The sequence below is a fragment of the Dendrobates tinctorius genome, unplaced genomic scaffold (assembly GCF_039654945.1).
Source record: "Dendrobates tinctorius isolate UK_male_01 unplaced genomic scaffold, ASM3965494v1 ptg000030l, whole genome shotgun sequence".
NCBI classification, from domain to species: Eukaryota; Metazoa; Chordata; class Amphibia; order Anura; family Dendrobatidae; genus Dendrobates; species Dendrobates tinctorius.
The window spans coordinates 16,806,046-16,829,533 of NW_027361698.1; the positions used below are offsets into that span (position 1 = coordinate 16,806,046).

Below are 23,488 nucleotides of genomic sequence, written 5' to 3' on the forward strand. Positions count from 1 at the left end.
TATATCCTTTTGTGGCAATGACAGAGGTCAAATGTTTTCTGTAAGTCTTCGCAAGGTTGGCAGACACTGTTGGTGGTGCGTTGGTCCATTCCTCCATGCAGATCTCCTCGAGAGCAGTGATGTTTTTGGCCCATCCCTGCGAAACACAGACTTTCTACTCCCTCCAAAGGTTTTCTATGGGGTTGAGATCTGGAGATTGCCTAGGCAACTCCAGAACCATTATATGCTTCTTACAAAGCCACTCCTTCATTGCCCTGGCAGTGTGCTTGGGATCCTTATCATGCTGAAAGACCCATCCACCTTTCATATTCAATGCCCTTGCTGATGGAAGGAGTTTTGCACTCGAAATCTCATGATACATGGCTCCATTCATTCTTTCATGTACATGGATAAGTCATCCTGGTCCCTTTGCAGAGAAACAGCCCCAAAGCATGATGCTGCCACCCTTATGCTTCACAGTAGGTATGGTGTTCTTTGGAGACATCATTCTGTCTCCTCCAAACACGACAAGTTTTGTTTCCACCAAAGAGTTCTAATTTGGTTTCATCAGACCATATGACATTCTCCCAATACTCTTCTGGATAATCTGAATGCTCTCTAGCAAACTTCAGACAGGCCCAGACATGTACTGGCTTAAGCAGGGGGACACGTCTGGCACTACAGGATCTGAGTCTCTGGTGGTGTAGTGTGTTACTGATTGTAGCCTTTGTTAAGGTGGTCCAAGCTCTATGCAGGTCATTCATTTGATCCCCCCGTGTGGTTCTGGGATTTTTGCTCACCGTTTTTGAGATCATTTTGATCCCACGGGGTGAGATCTTGCGTGGAGCCCCAGATCGAAGGTGGTCTTGTATGTCTTCCATTTTCTTATTATTGCTCCCACATTTGATTACATCACAACAAGCTTCTTGCCTATAGCTGATTCAGTATTCCCAGCCTGGTGCAGGGCTACAATTTTGTTTCTGGTATCCTTAAACAGCTCTTTGGTCTTCACCATAGTGGACTTTGGAGTGTAACTGTTTGAGGTTGTGGACAGGTGTCTTTTATACTTTTAACAAGTTCAAACAGCTGCCATTACTACAGGTAATGAGTGGAGGACAGAGGATCCTCTTGAAGAACAAGATACAGGTCTGTGAGAGCCAGAAACCTTGCATGTTTTTATGTGACCAAATACTTATTTTCCATCAAAATTTGCAAAATAAATCTTTCCAAATCAGACAAGGTGATTTTCTGGATTTGTTTTCTCATTTTGACTCTCATAGTTGTGGTCTACCTATGATGTCAATTACAGGCCTCTCTCATCTTTTTAAGTGGGAGAACTGGCACAATTGGTGACTGACTAAATATACTTTTTTTCCCCACTGCATATGAGAATGAGCACAACAATTTTCATTCTATTCTTGTCAGACTTTCTAATGTTTAAATTCTCATAGAAAGTAATTATGTCACACAACATTTTTACATATCTGCTATGCAAAAGGTATAGTCATGTACATATGTAACCTGTTCCTTCATGAACAAAACTGTGAATAAATATAGGTTTGCATAAATCTTTTTTTTCTTTCCAGTTAATAAAAATTTGGGCTTCTCATGGACTTAACTATACTGGTTAAATATGTAGTAGACATATGGATGTCTTCCTATAGGATTTTTTTGTTACTCTGTTTATTTTTCAACTTCCTTTTTTGGATTTAGAGATTTTATATGTATGTATGTATATATATATATATATATATATATATATATATATATAATGCTATAAATACCATTTCTAAATTATGTTAATCTTAGGCCAACATAAAAGCAATAAAAAGGAATACGCACAGCTGACAGACATTCACATTTACATTTTTTTTTTATAAATAGTGGTTTAGTCCCAAGTAAATATTTCATATACTGTACATGGACAATGTATTATAAAGGAGGTCGCACATTCACACAACGTGCATTACAAAACACGGTTTTGGATATTCTAGTAGTGAAATATCATTCTTAGTGAAGAAGAATGTTTCGTAGACCTACAGATTCATGAAATGTTTTAGAAATGTTAGTCAGAATTACACTTCAGGTCGCTCAGTGCTTTGAAAGGCTGAATCACATCGACTATAAATGAAGTAAATAATCTGGAGATAAATAAAGATTGAAATGGCCATTGGTGTCTTATTACTGAAGCCTACTATACAGTGTTCTTCTACTTTACAGTGGTTCCTTTCATTCAGGCTTGGGCTTGTTCATTTCACTTTCTCTTTATGTTTAATGTGACCATTTTTCTTGTGCTTGCCATTTACGAGGCCATTATGGCAGAATCCATTGGTGGTGCTGTGGTCTGTAGCTTTGCTCTTTTGCAAGTATTTCTTAATTTTAAAAAGCACATACCCCAGTACGATAACAATGAAAAATATAAGTAATACAATATCAACCAAAAAGTACTGAACTATAGACATGTCATAGGCTGCAGCACGAAGATGTTTAGCGCCATTGTTTCGGAGGACATAATCAATCCAAAAAGCAGCCCTGGAGACAGGATGACCTGGCTGATCCTTGTGAATTTTTGATAGCGTCTGTGCTTTCTGTCGATAGCTGTAGTAAAAGAAACAAAAACGATAAAATTTTTAAGAACTAAAATCCTGATGCCTGGAGCTAACATAAGCAATGCACCATTGATGCAAAACAAAAAAGAAACTCAATCATCTGGAAACGCTAAGTGTTTTTGTACAAGACAGAATAGAAACTCAATCATCTGGAAACGCGAAGTGTTTTTGCACAAGACACAAGAGAGCACCCAATTAATTTTCCCAAAGGGCCACATGATAGACTGTGAATGCTGTGGTGGGCCGAACCAACAAGACAAAATTAATTCTGCTCATCGTTATTGTTTTATGTTAATTTTTATAACTGAGTAATGAGCAAAATTGAGATAGAGTTAAGAATGCATGTTACAATAATCCTAACAGTTAATCAAAAACAAATAATTTACTGCTTTTTATAAAGTTTATAAATCATACTGCTTCTTTTATTCAGCTCTTGTATCTTGATCAATAGCTCCCAAACAGTACGATACCCCCACAGTCCCCACACACAGTATGATGTCCTCATAGAGACCCTTAAACATTATGTTCCCTCAAACAGTATTATGTCTGAAAATGCCACTCCCACGCACTGTATGATGTCCTCACAAAGTCCCCCCTCACACAGTATAATATCCCCACAAGTCTCCTCAAAAGTATGATGTCCTCACAAAACCCTCTCCCCACATAGTATGATATACCACCAAATCCACCTACACAGTATGATGTTCCCACAAAGTATGATGTCCCACAAAATCGCTCACACATTATATCACTGCAGAGCCCCCCCACAATATGAAATCCCAACATAGCCCTCTTATACAATATGATGTCCCCACAAAGCCCCCTACACATTATAATATCCCCACAAAGCCTCCTTACAAAGTATGATGCCCTCAAACAGCTCCATTTTCCCCCCATTAAAAATTAAGACATTTAAAAATAAAAAATACACATATTTGGTATCGCTGAGTCAGTAAAATAAAAATATAAAATATAAAATAAATTATTTGATCAGTCAAAAGCATATTGAGAAAAAAATCGAAACATCAGAATTACATTTTTTTGATCGCCGCAACATTTCAATAAAATGCAATAATAGTCAATCAAAACATCATATCTACTGGCATCATTAAAAAATGTCAGCTCAGGGCACAAAAATTAAGCCATAGTCCTATATCCTGAAAACTGATAATGTTAGGCATCTCAGAAATGGCGACACAAGCATTTGTTCTTACAAATTTCCCGAACTTTTTTTCACCACTTAAATAAAAGAAACTTATCCATGTTTGGTATCTTTGTAACCGCACTGACCTGGAGAACCATATCACCATGTATGTTTAGCCATATTGTGAACATGGTAACTAAAGTATTTTGGAACTGCACTTGGCATTTTTTCCCTCTTTCCAGTGTATTACATGATATAATGAGTGGTATCATTCAAAAGTACAACTTGTTCTGCAAAAAGCAAGCCTTCATATGGTTAAGTGGATGGAAAAATAAACCAGTTATGGCTCTTTGAATAAGGCGATAAGGCTAGTTTCACACTAGCGTTTATTCCACACAGCACACGGCGCTGCTAAGCCCCGCCCCCTGCCGGCTCCCTGCCCGCCCCATCCGGTCATCGTCACCTACTATCGCACATGGACGCTTGCGATCTGCGCACCCTATCTTTAGCAACATGCTGCGCTCGGCGCACACGGGCGCACCTTCAAAAGTGCGCAGTGCAAGCCAAAATCCTACTAGCGCACGATCTGCGCACTCTATGCTAAAGATAGGGTGCGCATATCGCAAGTGTCCATGTGCAATAGTAGGCGGTGATGACCGGATGGGGCGGGCAGGGAGCCGGCAGGGGGCGGGGCTTAGCAGCACCGTGCGCTGCGTGGAATAAACGCTAGTGTGAAACTAGCCTAAGTAAACATAAATGAAAAAAAAAAGGATTTTGGCCATTGCATAAAGGGGTTAAAATACTTGTCTGAAACTGCCCCTCCATCTTCATATAAAACTGAATGGCTTTCAAAACCAGTAAATCCCTGGTGTATTGTGTTTAACAGAACCCACCAGGAGCAGAATCATGACAAACACATTAAAGGAGATTCATACTGCTCGATCCACGCCTGGCTGCAGATTGACTGCAGATATATTATTCTCTAAAATGCTGCAATGTTTCAGAGAAACTATACTTTAAAGATAGTTTACTGCTCACAGCTTCACTACAGGTGAATGTTGGAATCTTCCCATGTCCACAAGTGAAAGAGACCTGTCAATCACCTGCTACAGTTCAGGGAATAGCCTGCCAGCGGGGGTCGCAAGACTAGTGTAATATACCTGGCCACATTCGAGCAGCCCGGCTCTGATTCATGCTGTCCGAGGTGCGGGCATAAAAAAATCGTCATTAAGTTTAAGGAATCCCTCTATAATGTGCAGCACTGTGTCCATTGTCGGTACATTTGTCAGAATAAGATGGGGGTCACAGCTGCATTCTGAATACCATGCTTTTCCTTGTTAAGAAGAGAATAATGGAATTCATGTCAATGATGGATCTGTTACATGACGGACCTGACTGGCTTACAAAGGGATGTGTCATGTTTCTGTTCATCTGTATGGTCACTTAACTAGAAAAATAGTGTGGTAGTAAAATACTGTCATATATAATATTTCTCAAAGGTTTCCCATTACGTTTTCCAGGCATTATATCTTAGCATCCTGACAGACTGTATGATTTTTTTCTTACAATAATCTATTGTGTGAGGCTGAAAAGAAACAGTTTTTTATGTTTTTCTCTGAATTCTAAATCAAACACACAAGTAGATCCAGCAGGAAGGAGAAGTGTAAAGCTGGAGTCACACATAGCGACTCACCAGCGATCCCGACAACGATATCAACGTGTCAGGATCGCTGGTGAGTCGCCATGTGATCGCTGGTGAGCTGTCACACAGACAGCTTCACCAGCGATCAGCACAGCGATGCCGAGCGCGCGGCGTCGCTGTGTTCATTAGTTACCAGCGCGCTGATGCAGGGAGCTGGTAACTAACGTATGCATCGGGTATCCAAGGGACGTGCGCCCCTTAGATACCCGATGTGTACGTTAGTTACCAGCTCCCTGCATCAGCGCGCTGGTAACTAACATACACATCGGGTATCCAAGGGACGCCCGTCCCTTGGATACCCGATGTGTACGTTAGCTACCAGCAGATCGCTGGTTTCCCGCCTGTCACACGCAGCGATGCGTGCTGGCCAGCGGGAGACCAGCGACCAAAGAAAAGTCCAGAGGTGTCCCAGAGCGATCAGCGATACCGACAGGGGGGCCGGTCGCTGATCGCTGTCACACACAGCGATCTCGCTGGTGAGATCGCTGTTGTGTCACAAAACTTTTGACTCAGCAGCGATCTCGCTAGCGAGATCGCTATGTGTGACGGGGCCTTTAGTCCTTACATTTTCTTTTCCTTTTTTTTTACATACACTTTTAACTTTGGCTCAAAAATTGCATTAAAAAATGCACATATGACTGCAACCTAAATGGGATTGGTTCTGGGGAGTATGGCTTATAAAACTGGGTAGAGTGTAAGTTCGTAAAAAAAAATGTGAGCAGTGATTTTTTATTCAATTGTCCAGAAAATAATTGGAGTGTAGGTCGACAACCCTGCACTGCCTGACTTTACACAGCTGCAGTTTGGGCAGACTGCCTGCTTTAAAAAATCTGAAACTAATGTCTGTCCTGCAATATCAGTGTAGTTTCTGAGTTTAGAAGGGTAAATGAAATTTGGTGACAACATGGTCATGTGACCATAGATCCTTCACCCTGTTGGAGGAACTGAACACTAGAAAGATTGGTGACTCGCTAAACTCTACCAGTGTATACAGTGTAGACAATGTGTATATGGTGTAGATTATGTATACCGTATATAGCGTAGATGCTGTATATGTGTGTATATTATGTAGATTGAGCATATAAACTGTATGTGTGTATCGCAGAAGCAGTAGCTGTGGCTCTATTGAGGTCTATAGTAAGAGAGCACTACTCCAGCTAGCTCCTTTATCTTGGATTCTGTGAACCTGTAAAAACGTTCCCCTCTTTATAGATAACAAACATTTTACCTGGAGACATCCTTTAGCTTCCATCACCAGGTTATGCAATTAATAGTCTGTTTAGACTGACTGACCACACTTCCATTGTGCACAGAAAGATCAGTGATGGATCATTCTGTGCGCATAGGCTGTCACAGCTCTCAAAAGCACATGTTCTATATACACAGGACAATGAAAGAAGATTTTTAAGTAAAGATCATTTCACTCAATGAATGATTATTTTGTTCAGGTGATAGGCATCCTGTTTACACTGCCAATTATTGGGAAATACAGTAGGGAAAAAAGTATTTAGTCAGCCATCAATTATGCAAGTTCTCCCAATTAAAAAGATGACAGAGACCTGTACTTGACATCAATATTAGACCACAATTATGAGAGTCAAAATGAGAAACAAATCCAGAAAATCACCTTTTCTGATTTGGCAAAATTTATTTAGCAAATTATGGTGGAAAATAAGTATTTGGTCATTTATAAAAGTTCATCTCAATATTTTGTTACATATCCTTTGTTGGCAAGTCTTCACTGTTGGAGGTTTGTTTGCCCATTCCTCCATGCAGATCTCCTCTAGAGCAGTAATGTTTTGGGCCTCTCACTGGGTAACATGGACATTCAAAACCACTCCAAAGGTTTTCTATGGGGTTAAGATCTGGAGAATGGCTAGGCCACTCCTGGACCTTCATATGGTTCTTACGAAGTCACTCCTTCGTTGCCCTGGTGATGTGCTTGGGAACATTATCATGCTTAAAGACCCATCCACCTTTCATCTTCAATACCCTTTCCTATGGAAGGAGGTTTACACTCAAAATCTCACAATACATGGCCACATTCATTCTTTCATGTACAAGGATCAGTCGTCGCCGTCCCTTTGCAGAGAAACAGCCACAAAGCATGATGTTGCCACCCCCATGCTTCACAGTAGGTATGGTGTTCTTTGGATGCAACTCAGCATTCTGTCTCCTCCAAATACAACGAGTTTTGTTTCTACCAAACAGGTCTACTTTGGTTTCAACAGACTATATAACTTTCTCCCAATAATATTCTAGATAATCCTAATGGTCTCTAGCAATCTTCAGACAGGCCTGGACATGTACTGGCTTATGCAGTTGGACACATCTGGCACTGCAGGATCTGAGTCCCTGGCGGCGTAGTGTGTTACTGATGGAAGCCTTTGCTACGGTGGTCCCAGCTCTATGCAGATCATTCACTAGGTCTCCCCGTGTGGTTCAGGGATTTTTGTTCACCGTTCTTGTGATCATTTTTACTCTACGGGGTGAGATCTTGCGTGGAGCAACAGATCGAGGGAGATTATCAGTGGTCTTGTATGTCTTCCATTTTCTTATTATTGCGCCCACAATTTATTTAATCACACCAAGCTGCTTGCCTATTGCAGATTCAGTCTTCCCAGCCTGGTGCAGGGCTGCAATTTTGTTTCTGTTGTCCTTCGACAGCTCTTTGGTATTCACCATAGTGGAGTTTGGAGTCTGACTGTTTGAGGTTGTGGACAGGTGTCTTTTATACTGATAAGTTTAAACAGGTGCCATTACTACAGGTAATGAGTGGAGGACAGAGGAGCCTCTTAAAGAAGTTACAGGTCTGTGAGAGCCAGAAATCTTGTTTTTAGGTGACCAAATACTTATTTTCCACCATAATTTGCAAATTAAATCTTGCCAAATCAGACAAGGTGATTTTCTGGATTTGTTTTCTCATTTTGACTCTCATAGTTGTGGTCCAACTATGATGTCAATTACAGGCCTCTCTCATCTTTTTAAGTTGGAGAACTTGCACAATTGGTGGCTGACTAAATACTTTTTTTCCCCACTGTATTTCCCAATAACTGGCAGTGTAAACAGGATGCCTATCACCTGAAAAAAACTTTTTTCCCCATTGTAAATATTCCTAGGAATACACATTTCACAATAATCTGGCAGTGTAAATCCACCTTTAGGCTACTTTCTCAATTAGCATTACGGAATTCCACACCACAATGCACTATTACATACACATTAGTGATGAGTGAGCATGCTCATCACTACTTGTTACTCGCTCGACCATCAGTGTGTTTGGGATACTCGAAACTTGGCTAGTAATTTTTTAATGCTCAAGTGGGAGCTTCTGTCCCCGCCCTGCATATTTGGCACTCTTTGTATTCAATCTATTTTTTTCAAAGCAAAAAACAAAAAATTTTCAATTAGCTCATGTTAAAAATAAGTCAAATTACAGAGGGTCAAAGCAAACAATCTAATAAACTTCGGAATATAAATTAACAATCATTATTGGTAAATTGAAGAAATATAATCTTATATAGTTCTGTATGACTATATAGAATTCAACAACTTTCAATTATGTTAAAATGATAATATTAATAATGAGGGGATTTCCAAAAGTAGACCATATGAGAAAGAAGAAAGAAAATAAGAGAAATACTACTAGAGGAAGAAAGAAAGGGAGAGAGAGGGGTATGGGGGGTCCGTTATACTTAATGCATAAAATGTTACCGATCCATTTGCGTCCATCCAACAACTTTACCATATTCCAAATCGCTCAAAGCAAACTATAGAAGTCTCAAGAGTTGTGGAATAAGATCCTTCCACTCCAGTTTGGAACTTTTTAGACAGCCAACGAACATGGGTGGATTGCTGCCAATCACTGTAATGCTGTAGCCAATGCCGTAGCCATCTTGGTTGTGGCATCACTGTGATTTGCTGGCCACAGAGTGTCATCAGATCTATATAAGACCTATGACACCATGCTGGCCACACTGTACCCTGAACACAGGCAGCATACGGAGAGGTTCTAATCAGAGAAGGACAGAATTGTAGCTGCATATTAGCCAGGGATTCAACCACATTTATATTTCTGTGAAGTACAAAAACATTCTTAGGTCTAATTATAATACAATGTACATTAATACTTCTGTTAGCAACACTCACAGAGAGATTGTGCTGAAGGGATCATGAAGGACAGGCTAGTGTGAATTGCAAGTTCTTTATGCTGCAGCCTGCAACACATACCAAAACCCCTTATCAGGGCTAATAATATTCGTTTTGTTCTTAATCCTAAAAATTATTCTGAGGATTGAATTTTTACTGCGGTAGTTGTGCATCAAAAGCATGCAGCCAGACTTGGTGGGATCTCAATTGATACTGCAGTATCATACATCCATCTCAATTGGGCAAATTTGCCTGGCATTGTAATACTGCAAATTTTTTGAGCAGTGAAATTTAATATGGCGTTTAGGGTGCTGCTGTTGTGCCTCAAACCCCCTCAAAAAATGAATTGCTTGTTAAAAAAAATTGCAGTGCTATATTTATATCCACTTCCAAAAAATGTGACCAGTAGAAGCACAAGCCTAGCGCGAAATGGCCATCGTCTCCTGCTATCCCGCTCCCATTCTCCTGACGAACATGTTTTAATGTTGAAATAAAGAAGTGAATTTTACCGGTGAGTGCCATCCATTTTTCTTTGATTGGATTGCTATATTTATACTGCAGTCAGACACATCCATCTGAGGTGTGCAAATTTGACCGGCAGTGCAATACAGCCCTTATTTGGAGCTGTAAAATGTTATATGCCATTTAGCGTGCTACAGTTGGGCCTACAAAACCCCAAAAAAGGAAACTGTTAAAAAATCGCATTGCTATACTTATACGGCAGTCTCATACGTCCGACTGAGGTGAGCAAATTCTCCTACAATTGTAAAGCAGCCTTTTTTTAGATGTGACATTTTATATGTCACTTATTGAGGTAGAGTGGGCCTCAAAGGCCCAAACAAAAAAACCCTTTGCTAAAAAAATTGCAATGCTATATTGATACTGCAGTCTTATACAGCCATCTGAACTTGGCACATTTTGCTGCCATTGTAACACTGATTTTTTTCAGCAGTGACATTTTATATGCCATTTATTGCAAAAGAGTTGAGCTTCAAAACGCACAAAAAAATTTAGTTTCAAATAGCATTGCTATATTGATACGATAGCCTCATACGTCCATTTGTAGAGGGCAAATTTTGCTGGCATTATAATACTGTCTGCAACGTTTTCTCAACAGGGATATATCATACATTATTTAAAATGGGCAAGGCACATGAAAAGGGAAAGGAAAGTGAATGTGATGCTGATGATGAGCGCAGAGGCTGAAGATGTGGGCAAGATAAAACTGTGCCTGCCGCGGGAGCACAACAATCACACACATCATGTCAATCTAGCTTGTACCACTTTGTAGGGGGGCGCAGAACACTACTTTTGAAGCCAGACCAGTGTGAAAAGGTTGTTAGATGGGTAGCATATAATGTTCCAGTCACTTTTCAGCACCACCCTGTCTACCACAAGGTCCAGTCTTAGTAGTCGAGATTCTGGACATAATTCTGACCCTGATTCTCCTTTCTCCCACCATGCCGAGTGCTTGGAGACAAGTGATCCCACAATTGGACACTCTGAAGAGCTGTTCTGTACACATTTCCATTCATAGATTCTGTCCTTTTGCCCTGCATGTTCCAACCAAGATATGAAGAGATTGCATGTGGCAATGCTCAAATATTTGAGCAGCCATGCTCACAAGAATGCAATGGTGGGAAAATGCAATTACTATGGCAAGAGCTTGATGATGATGTTGGAACACAGTTGCCAGCAAGTGGTATTGTTAGGTCAGCAAGTCAGGAGGAGGACCAGGGTGCGGAAGTGAAAGACGACGTGGTGGACAATGACGTCTCTGACCCAACCTGAGAAGGTGACATGCAGAGCAAGGACAGCAGTGCAGAAGAGGAGGGAGCTACAGCATCCCAGCAGGCAGGAAGAGGCAGTGCGGTGGCCAGAGACACAAGGTGAACAAATGATCCTCAGAGCACCAACACAGGTGAAGTTGCCAAGCCAAGATTTATGTGTTCACGAGTCTGCCAATTTTTTAAAGACGATCCAGTTAATTCCAAAAAGGCCATTTGCAAGATCTACCATGCCATCATCAGCAGGGGCAGAACAACTACCAGCCTGATCATCAGCATGCTCAGTCGCATGCATGCAAAGTACTTGACTATTTTGGCCAAACGTCAGGGTCCAGAAATAGTATCTGCAGGTAACAGCACTGCCTCTTTCCCTGCTCTATGTGCATGTAAACCCCCTGTCCATGATGTAGACGAAGATGCCTCCCACCCTGCACCTGTCGTTACTCACTTACAACCAACATCAGCAACCATGTCCACATCAATATGCCAGCGCAGCATTCAGTTGTCCCTACCCCAGTCCTTGGAACACAAGCATAAATACGCAGCCACCCACAGGCTACATTGCTAAACGGTCAGATTTCCAGACTGCTTGCCCTGGAAATGTTACCATTTAGGCTTGTGGAGATTGAACCTTTCCACAACTTCATGACAGTGGCCGTCCTTTGGTACTCGGTCCTCAGCTGCCACTATTCCTCCTGGTATGCCATCCCCACCTTACACAAGCAAGTGTCCCATAACATCAGCCCTGCCCTGCCCAACACTGTGACTTAGAAGGTCCACTAAGCATGGACATTTGGACAAGTGTTTATGGCCAGGGAAGCTACATTTCCCTGATGGCACACTGGGTGAACATTGTGGAATCCGGGACCCAGTTGGACCCTGGAATGGAACACATGCTACTGGCACTAAGATTTGGGGGCCCCGGTTCAATCAGGGTTGTCCCCACCTTCTACAACAGTTCCTTGCCACACCTCCCCCTCACTCTCCAACTCACAAAGGCCAACATGAGTTTCAAACTAGAAGCACTGCAGCACTGCCTCGGCCAAGTGGCAACAAGCTGTGCTGAAGTTAGTCTGCTTAGATGACAAACCGTACACCGCCGTGGAATTGTTGAAAAGTCTAGCAGACCAGATTGCTCTGTGGCTCCCGCCCCTGAACCAACAACCAGGCATGGTCATGCGTAACAATGGCGTTAACCTGATGCCAGCTTTGAAGCTTGAAAACCTTGCACACATACCATGCCTGGCCCACTTGCTCAACTTAATGGTTCAGCGGTTTCTCAAAACCTTACTCAGATCTGCCTGAGCTAATTGTGAAAGTATGCCGCATCTGCCCATTTCCATAAGTCGACTACAGCTTCCGCAGCCTTAGCACTGCTGCAGCAGCATTTGCAGCTTCAAGCTTATTGACCTTGTGTGCAATGTCACCATGCATGGAACTCAATGTAAAATATGTTGGCATGGCTTTATGAGCATGAGATGGCAGTATTTGAATACCAGCTACACCATTCAAAATGGTATTCCGGTCAGCCTCCGCACATAAGAGCTGATGAGTGGGTATGGTTGTCTGACTTCTGTGCGGTTCTCCAAAACTTTGAGGACTCAACCAAGATGATGAGCAGCAATGATGTCATAATCAGTGTCACCATCAGTCTACTGAAACACTCGCTGCAAGAAACTATACTGGGAAGTGCTACAAAGCCCAGCCTCATCTCATCTTCTCAATGAAGATTGGGTGATGCAGAGGAGGAGGAGGAAGAACAGGAGGTGATTGCCTGTGCAACAGACGGTAGTATCCACACCACCTTCACCCTAGTAGGAGGACGAGGAGGACAACATGGACAGTCGCCCTCTTAGTGGGGCCAGGGGAGTCTTGGCAGTTGGCAGTCTGGCACACATGGCTGAGTTTATGTTCTGCTGCCTTTTTCTGTGACCCTTGCATTGTATGCATTTTGGCAAAAAATAATTACTGATTGATCACCTTTCTATACCCATGCTACAAGGAGAACTTTACATCTCTCCTTCCTGGCAGAGAGGTCTAATAAAATGTTGCAGTACCAAAAGGCCCTAGTTGAAGAATTATTAAAAATAATTTCCATCTGATAATGCTGGATGCAGAGGTCACAGTTCCTTGGACAACCAAGGACTGGAGACTAAGGAGATACACATGAGATGCAGCAGAGGCAGGGGAACACTCTGAAAGGTCTGGGACAGTTTTCTCAGACCGGCCCCAATGCGTGAGGTACTCTTGCAAGGAGGGAAAAGATTTGGAAGATGCTGAAGGAGTACATTGCCGACCATACCAGTCTCTTCCATGATTCATCTATGCCTTACAACTATTGAGTATTCAAGCTAAATATGTGGCATGAACTGTCTCTGTACAGCTTGGAGGTTCAGGCCTGCCCTGCAGCCAGTGTTTTGTCAGAGCAGGTTTTTAGTGCTGCCAGGGTGTTTATGGTGCCTGCATTAACAATTTTTAGAGGCCTACCTCAAACATTCTATTATATTAATATGCACACGTGGTCAAAAATGTTGGTACCCTCGTTTAATGACAGAAAAACCCACTATTGTCACAGAAATAACTTGAATCTGACAAAAGTAATAATAAATCCAAATCTATGAAAATGAACAAATGTAAGTCAGACATTGCTTTTCAACCATGCTTCCACAGAATTTAAAAAAAAAATAAAACTCATGAAATATGCCTGGACAGGAATGATGGTACCCCTGAAAATAATGTGACAAAAGGGACTTGTTAAATCAAGGTGTATCCACTAATTAGCATTACAGGTGTCCATGTAAGAAGATGAGCTGAGACAGAGTCAGCAGTGTCCTGTGCCCTTTAAGGCAGGAACTATCGGGACTGTCACCACTGTTGGCGGGGGACATTTTTGCTGGACAGCAGGGGGCGTGGGGTATATAAGGAGACCTGAGCGTGGGAACAGGTCAGACTTGGTGGGAAGGCGACGAGAGATGGTTGACTCACTCTCCGCTGCTTGCGCTGAAAACTCCACGTCATGCAATCCTCAGTGTGCTGACTTAAAGACTTCTTTTGACACTGTTTATTTACCATCTGAACGCGTACTTTCAGAGATCCCAGTTGTGACTGTGATAGAGGATAAACTGCCTAGAGACTACTCCTTAAGACCGCCAGATGCCACAGACTTTAAGCGTGCCCTGGTCTTATGTCTGGCGTCATTGCTGAAGAATCCACATAAAGGACTGTTTCCACATTTTGGCGCACTCAAGTCAAGAAGGACCGAATCTATCAGCACTGTCTCGCTTCTCGTATCTCCGTAGCAGAGCCAGAGACTTTGTGCATGGTTTGCGACACCGTTGGGAGATTTTCCAGCCTTTCCCCTGCAAGAACTGCAAGCGATAAGTTACCTTGTTTCTATATATCTTATTCCTGAGCATAATGGTTGTATGTAATTTGCGCTGCTTCTTTACTGGTCTTGCCTCCCTGAGTGGAGTATTACTTGTTAATTGCCTGTACAGTAAACCCAGTAAACGGCCCTCTCCTCTTTACATCTACAATCTTGGAATCAGTGAGTGGACCTGTGCAGAGGGCTACAGAAACTCACTGTGCTGTTTGGTGACATGGTGGGTATCACACTCAACATGGACCACAGGAAGTGAAGGAAAGAGTTGTCTCAGGAGATTAGAAAGAAAATTATAGACAAATGTGTTAGGTAAAAGTTATAAGACTATCTCCAAGCAGCTTGATGTTCCTGTGACTAGAGTTGCACATATTATTCAGAAATTTAAGCTCCATGGGACTGTAGCCAACCTCCCTGGACATGGCCGCAGGAGGAAAATTGATAGCAAATCAAAGAGATGGATAATATGAATGGTAACAAAAGAGCCCAGAAAAACTTCTAAACAGATTAAAGGTGTATTTCAAGCTCAAGAAGCATTAGTATTAGATTGCACCATCTGTCATTGTATCAGCCAAAGTGGACTTCGTGGGAGACAACCAAGGAGGACACCATTGTTGAAAAAAATCATAAAAAATCCAGACTGGAACTTGCCAAACTACATGTTGACAATCCACAAAGCTTCTGGGAGAATGTCCAATGGACAAATGAGACAAAAATGGAACTTTTTGGCAATGCACATCAGCTCTATGTTCACAGATGTAAAAATGAAACATATCAAGAAAAGAACACTGTCCCTACTGTGAAACATACAGCAGGCTCTACTATGTTCTGCAGCTGCTTTGCTGCATGTGGAACAGGGTGTCTAGAATCTGTGCAGGGCACAATAAAATTTCAAGACTATCAAGGGATTCTAGAGAGAAATGTGCTGCCCCATGTCAGAAAGCTGGGTCTCAGTTGCAGTTCATGGGTCTTGCAACAGGATAATGACCCAAAACACAGATAAAAAACCCAAGAATGGCTAAGAGGAAAATATATATTCTGAAGTGGCCTTCTATGATCCCTGACCTAAAGCCTATTGAGCATCTTTGGATAGAGCTGAGGTTAGAATCCCGATGTGTACCTTGGTTACCAGCTCCCTGCACCAGCGTGCTGGTAACTAAGGTACACATTGGGTTTCTAAGCGCCGCGCAGCGTTTAGAAACCCGATGTTTACCTTGGTTACCAGCTCCAGCTCGCTGATCACTGGTCTCCCGCCTGCCACATGCAGTGATGCGTGCTGGCCAACGGGCGACCAGCAATCAAAAAAATGTCCTGGCCATCCCAGAATGATCAGCGATACCCGGCAGGGGGCCGGTCGCTGATAAGTGTCACATTCAACAGTATGATTCCCCTTTACACAGTATGCTAGCCCCACAGCCACTTATATATATTCTTGCTAGCCCAATAGCTCCATATAGACAGCATGATGACCCCATAGCCCCTCTATATACAATGTGATGGTCCCAGAGCTACCCTATATACAGTGTGATGGCCCCATAACCACCTGTACACAGTATGATGGCTGCCATAGCTCCATATACACATTATGATAGTTTCTCATAAGCCCTTTTACACAGCATAATACCCTCCTAGTCAGCTATACACAGTGTGAAGGGCCCCATAGCCCTTATAGACAGTATGATGCCCCACTTTTCCCCTTTATACATAGTATAATGGTCTCATATACTCTAAACACAATATTATGGCCCCCACAGATCCCTCTATATAATTTGATGATCCTCACAACCTTCCTATGCGCAATATGATGGCCCCCACATCTCCCCATTATACTGCATAATGGTCTCACAGCCCTTCTATATGCAGTATGATGTCCTCACAGATCCCTATACACAGCATGATGTACCTGCAACTCTGCACACAGTGTGATTCTCCCACTGCTTCCCACCCACAGAATGATACTCCCATAGTTCCCACAGCCTTACACACAGTATGATGACCCCCATAGCGCTCTACACAGTATGATGACCTTCACAGCTCCCCCATGCAGTGTGATGACCCCCAAGGATCCCTATACACAGGTGCACTGCCTGACAACATTTAGCAGACGTGATCGCGTGTAGTGTGTTTTTCAGCTGCTTCTGTTATTCTGCGACAATTTAGCACCAGCACCCGGCACATTTAAAGACATTGGTGCTGGGCCATGAGGACAAAATCAGTAGTCAGCCAGGTGACACTAAACTTCTTGTAGTGGAACCAATCCAAGGGCATATAGTCCTTAGCCTCATGGCCAAGCCCGCCCCTGCCAAATTGAGTCTATTTCTATGATTGTTCATTCTGTATTCTTTTTATGAGAAATTAATCACTTTTTGCCAATATTTCAGATGTAAATTGGTGTCTTCTATTAATCTTTTCCATTTGTAGGACCATATTAATATTTGTTTACATTTTGATAACCAAGTTTACCTAATTTCAAGATGAGATTACTCTTCCATGACCAAAGCAATACTATAATTTGTAAAACAGCAATAATATAAATGATTTTGGTATATGCAATATTCATTACCTGGGATTATGGATAACATCTGAGAGGGCCTCAAATAGAGTATCTTCCGTCATACGACTCCAATCAAGACAGATTCCCATGCCTTTAGCTTGCACTCTAGTCATGGTATCATAATGGTCTCCAAACAGAGGGATTCCAACTACTGGAACACCATGGTACATGGCTTCAAAAATACCATTCAATCCTCCATGGCTAAGGAAGGTCTTAATTTTTGGATGTCCTAGAAGGAAATATTATAAAACAATTTCATATGAGGTGTACTTTGTATTTTTAGTTTACATTTATGACATACCTATAAACATTTGTAACTATTTTATATATTGTTTGTCACTAGATTTCTGTTGAAATTACAACTGATATTTTGGGTCCTATGTAGTTCTAGGCCTCTTCCTCTTTAACCCCTTCACTATCAAGGGTGGTTTGCATGTTAACTCACAGGCCAATTTTTACAATTCTGTCCACTGTCCCTTAATGAGGTAATAACTCTGGAACGCTTCCATGGATCCCGGTGATTCTGACAATGTTTTCTCATAACATATTGTACTTCATGTTAGTGGTAGAATTTCATTCATATAACTTGCTTTTACTTGTGAAAAAAATGGAAATTTGGCAAAAAATTTTAAAATTTCGCAATTTTCCAACTTTGAATTTTTATGTTCTTAAACCACAGAGATATGGCACACAAAAAACTTAATAAGTAACATTTCACATATGTTTACTTTACATCAGCACAATTTGGGAACCACAATTTTTTTTTGTTAGGAAGTTATAAGGGTTAAAAGTTGACCAGCGATTTCTCATTTTTACAACACCATTTTATTTTTAGGGACCACATCACATTTGAAGCCACTTTGAGGGGTCTATATGATAGAAAATACCCAAAACTGACACCATTCTAAAAACTGCACCCCTCATGGTGCTCAAAACCACATTCAAGAAGTTTATTAACCCTTCAGGTGCTTCACAGGAATTTTTTGAATGTTTAAAAAAAATGAACATTTAACTTTTTTTCACAAAAAAAATTACTTCAGGTTCAATTTTTTTATTTTACCAAGGTTAACAGGAGAAATTGGACTGCAAAAGTTATTGTGCAATTTGTCCTGAGTGCGCTGATACGCTCCCTGCAGGCCCCCGAAGGTCCCCGTCACCATATTGGATCCGGGGACCTGCAGGGAAGGTGACCTCCGCAGCGGCGCTGCACATCGCACTGCTGTGGGGGTCGCAGGGAAGCACGGAGGGAGCCCCTCCCTGTCGATGCTTCCTTTAACCCCCGGTACACCGCTATCATGTTTGATCGTGGTGTGCCAGGGGTTAACATGTCGGGGGCAGTCCGTGACCGCCCCTGACACATTGTGATAATCAGCTGACACCCGGCCGCGATCAGCTGCGCTCCCCCTGTGAGCGCCGCTGATCGCATTAGACGTACTATTCCGTCCTTGGGACTTAGGTCCCAGGTCACATGGACGGAATGGTACGTCCAATGTAGGAAAGGGGTTAAAAACGCAATTTGCAAAAAAATTATTTAATTGGAATTTGTTAGTAAAATCAATCTCCACAAACTACATATAGTATATGTGCATACAGGGCTTTGAAATATAAATCCTTCAACATCTTTAAATCTTCATATGCAAGTGATGCATTAAAAGGATTCTGTCATTAGGTTTTTGCTACCCCATCTGAGAACAGCATAATTTTGGAGCAGGTATCCCCATTTCAGAAAATGTAACACTGCGTACTGACATTTTAATTTGAATAAAATTATTGTTGTATTTGCTTCAGATCTAGCAGTTCTCAGAATGCTGAATTCTATGTAACCCCGGCCACATCAGTAATTGAAAGCTTTCTGCTAATGAACAGTGCACACAGAAAGCCGCCAATCAGTGGTGGGGTGGGCTTCTAATGAGCTCATGAATATGCTTGAGTACATGTTTACTAGTCCTTTAGTGATAATCTCCCACTGAGAAAACAGTGATTTTATAAAAACTACACCAAGCTGCCCAGTAAGTGACATTTAGCTATAAGCAGGGTCTTTGCCTAAACATTTTGCAGCGCTCAGATTAAATGGCAAAAACTTGGTTACAGATTCCCTTTCAGTGCCCTCGGCATCACAGAGCACTTAACCAGCTTCTGCCATTTACCCATCCAGCACCAAACTCTTTAGCTTGACTGGTAGCTCACTTTTGTTCTCTTGCCTGGTGATTGACATCACACAATCAAGCTACATAAGCTGGTACTGGTTGGGGAAACAACCTCAGGAGGAAGAGGCTTGGGAGGTGCTCTGTCATGCCCAGAATACTTAATGCCCCTTTTGCACTTGAATTAATAAATCAATTTCTCAGAAATGCAGCAAAGTATAGAATATATAAAGGTGTTGATGAATTTACATGAAAGAAAACATATATGAGCTTGGTTGGGAGCGTTAATCTTAGTGGCATATTCCCTATAAAACTACACCCAGATGACATTTGTAGAAGTTACACTTCACAAGCAGAATCTCGAGTGTATTCATAATATATCATATTTATTCATATGTTCCATCAAATGACACAAAGATATTTTTTCTCAGATAAGAACGGGTCTGAGGGCTATGCAGACTATGGAAATGTGTAATGGGACTATGGGGGCCATCATACTAGAGGCCATGGGGGCTGTGAGAGTCATTATACTATGTGGGGGCATTATACTGTGTGATGAGGTTATGGGGTTATGATGCTGACTGGGAGACTGTGAGGGCCATCATAATATATGGGGGGGCATCATATTGTATGTGTGGCTATGGGAGCATCATACTGTGGAGGTTGACCGGGGGTATCATTCTGTAAGGATGCTAAAATGTGTATGGGTCAGCTGTGGACTGTCAATGTGGTGGCATTATAGTATGGGTACATCATGTAGTGTATGGAGTCACTGTGGGTACATCAAACAGTGTTGAAGGTCACTGTGAGGGCATCATCTTAAGTGTGTATTGATACTGTTGGAACATCATATTGTGTGGGGGCAATGTAAGGGATTCATTCTGTGTTGGGGGGCTGGGATAACATTATTATGTTTTGGGGTCAAAATAAACTATCGAGGCCATGAAAGAGGCATTGTTGTGGGTGAAAACACTAATGGACTTTTGTTGGGGCACAATTATTTTATACATGCCGCAATACATGTCCTAAGTGACATACCCATTGCCACTCTTCCAAAATATTTTCTGGGGGAGGTCACATTTAGGACTTTTACTAAAGGGCTCCATGTATATCCTTTGTGCAAAGATTATAATTCTTTAGTTAATAACTGCGATACCACACTACTTGTATGTTAGGCTTGTAGTTTGCACATGATCAAGCGATGGCAGTCCTGCTGGAATTTGACTTGGTAAGTAAGCCAACTTACTCATTTTTTGGGCATCTCAATAAGTGGATTTGCTTATTTAGAGTACTGGATAGAACGCATTTTTATGTTTCTTTTGTCCAATCTTTGAAAATATTGTAGATTGATGACGAGTGATGAGTGAATCAATTTTTGGGGGAATTGACAAAATCTATTTTTTTTGCAATATGATTCTCCTGAATTTAACAAAATGTTGTTAATATTTCACGATTTGCTTTAGGGCCTTGGAAGCAGCCTAAAAGTGTCATGATACCAGTGCTGGGTGACCGGCACTGCTGGGGTTAATGTTCTGACCTCAGAGCAGACTCTCACCTGCACCCCTGGGACCTATCATGGTGGCCTCTCATTGGTTCTGGGGAGGCTTCTTATAGCCTCAGGAAGCTCCCATCCCCCGTCAGTTATACTTTCGCCCTTGGCATTGTGTGGTGACCCCTGAGTGTGCTAGTGCTGTGTTCTGGTTGCATGATTCTCTGTGTATGACTCAGTCTGTTCTCTGGATTCTGCTTTGGATTCTGCCTGGTACCTTCTACGTCTGTTTGGTTTTGATCTCTGCTTGGTTCTGACTGGCCGTTCTGTCTAATCCCTGGCACTTTACTGAGATCTTGTGTATGACCTTTGGCTTTGTCTGACCTCCCATCTGTTTATCCCTCCTGTACCTCGCTTGCCTGTATTGTGCATGACCCCCGCTTTGCCCGACTTTGAGTTTTCTACCTTCTTTGAAAGCGGACGCTAAGCCCCGCCCCCTTGTAGTCGCATGACCATAGGTCCTGTGCCTGCTTTCTAAACTTCTCATTCAGGTCCCGGGCATCTTTATTTTCCTGCTGTTCTTGTCCCCAGGAGTCCCTACGGTGCGGGTGAGTCCCTGCTTAGCGGAGGCTGTACGCTGGCGCTGTCAGGACCCTGACAAAAAGTAAACATAATGCTCATCTCTCCTCAGTCCTCACTTAACCTGCTGAGAAGCATTGTCAGGCTAATTTATTCCACCAGTTCCGTGCCAGCTACTCCATGAGACCCACTGTGCAGGCCTCTAGATGTCAAAACATCACAGCTCTTTTTGGGTGCGGTCACCTCACAACACACTGACTAGACTATACCTAATGATGTCACTGACTAGGCCCATACAACATCATGATATCCTATGGCCTTCCTATGGCCTTGGCAGTGCATGCTGAGGCTTTGTCAAACTATACTTTCTAAAACCTACCTGAATATTCTCTCTATCAGATTACTGGTATATAAAAATTCTATTTAAATCGAACCTGTCATCAGGATTTTGCTAATTAAATAGCAGACATTGTCAGGTTAGTGCTGTTATACTGATTAAATTGATACCTGGTTTGAAGAAATCTGTCTTGTGGTTGTTTTTTAATCTATGTTTGCAGTGCTCCAGGGCGTGCTTGTGGGTGAATCTTTTTTCATGCCCTGGATTAATCATCATTCTAGGCTTAAATGACAGGTCACTGAACTGTCAGTGACCTGCCTCCTAATCCAAGCGCAGTAGCATTAATCGGCAAGCAATTGCCTCAATCAGAGCATGCGCCTCCCACTGTGTTCCAGAGAAAGAAGAAGTAAATCATCACAGCTGAACATAGCAACACTCCCACACTGGCGCAATTTGCTGAAGCAAAATTTTTTTTTAATGAAGACCAGAATAATAAATGCGCAGGTGCAGTATTTAAAATAGGAGGATGGTCACTGTCAGTGACTAGTCATTTAAGCCCAGGATGATGATGAGGCCATAGCATGAAAAAAAGACCCATCTACAGGCATACCCCGGAGCACGAGCATCTCATAAACTTAAAACATCCAGAATATACAACAACCACAAGACAGATTTCTTCAACCCATGTATCATTTTAATCAGTGCAACAGTGCCAACCTTAAAATGCCTGCAGTTTACTTAGCAAAATCCTGATGATAGGTTTGCTTTAGATTTCTATGGAAAAAATAAAATAACATGTCCTCACCAAGTAAGTCATTCTGAGGTAGCCATTCCACCAGTTTTGTGTTGTTACCTAAATTCCTGGGTTTTGGTCCAGAAAATCTGAATAAACAAAATAATGTTAACAACAGGATTGATAAAAAAAACAGCAACTAGAGATGGAATTGTCATTGCAGAATAAATCTAATGTATTATTACTGTGAAATATTTCTTTTCTTAAAAGTACAGAATGATAAAACATTTTTGTAGGTTAAACAATCAATGCTGCACTTTTACCTTACATTATTGATTTCAAAAGAGCAAATATAAGCTAACAACTCACAAAAAGCAATCAATGTGATTCCAGGGACGTAAACCAGTCAGCTGACACTATAATTAACAATGAAACTGGACTTTGCACAGACACTAACTAACCACTACTAAAACTTTTTTTGCTCAGAATATTTTTATTTGTTTATTTTGTTTGATCTGAAAGATTGTAAGGTCATACAGTCAGGATCATGGGCAAAACTAGAAGGCTACAATCCCACGGTGATTATTTGGTGAGTTTTTATTGTCGCAGATTCTCTGCAGGATTTTTGCACCTATCAGAAAAATTATGTTTGTTTTGTTTTTTTCTGTGCATTTTTAGTGTTTTTTTACTATCATTTTTATCGCGTTTTTGTCTCTTTTTAGTATGTCATGTATTAAATACAGTTGTTTTTGATACTTATGAAATTTCATTTTGACAAATTTATTGATACTGTTTTTTAGTGTGTTGCACTAAAATACAGATGCATTTTTTACCTGCAGATTTTCTATATGAAATGTAGTTCACAAAAATAGACATGCTGTGGTTTTCAAACAAGCACCTTAG

The 23,488-nt window shown here is 41.6% G+C and overlaps 1 protein-coding gene across 2 annotated transcripts in view; it reads right to left on the minus strand.

Moving 5' to 3' along the window:
• Window positions 1-23,488, minus strand: part of UGT8 (UDP glycosyltransferase 8) — a 134,380-nt gene continuing 110,892 nt past the window's right edge. For both annotated transcript variants that reach the window (XM_073571875.1, XM_073571874.1), the window contains exons 4-6: window positions 22,658-22,734; window positions 17,313-17,532; window positions 1-2,577 (exon numbers count right to left, since the gene is read on the minus strand). In XM_073571875.1, coding sequence (XP_073427976.1) covers window positions 2,229-2,577; window positions 17,313-17,532; window positions 22,658-22,734 — 646 coding nt within the window. In that variant the 3' untranslated portion in view covers window positions 1-2,228. The remainder of the gene's footprint in view (window positions 2,578-17,312; window positions 17,533-22,657; window positions 22,735-23,488) is intronic.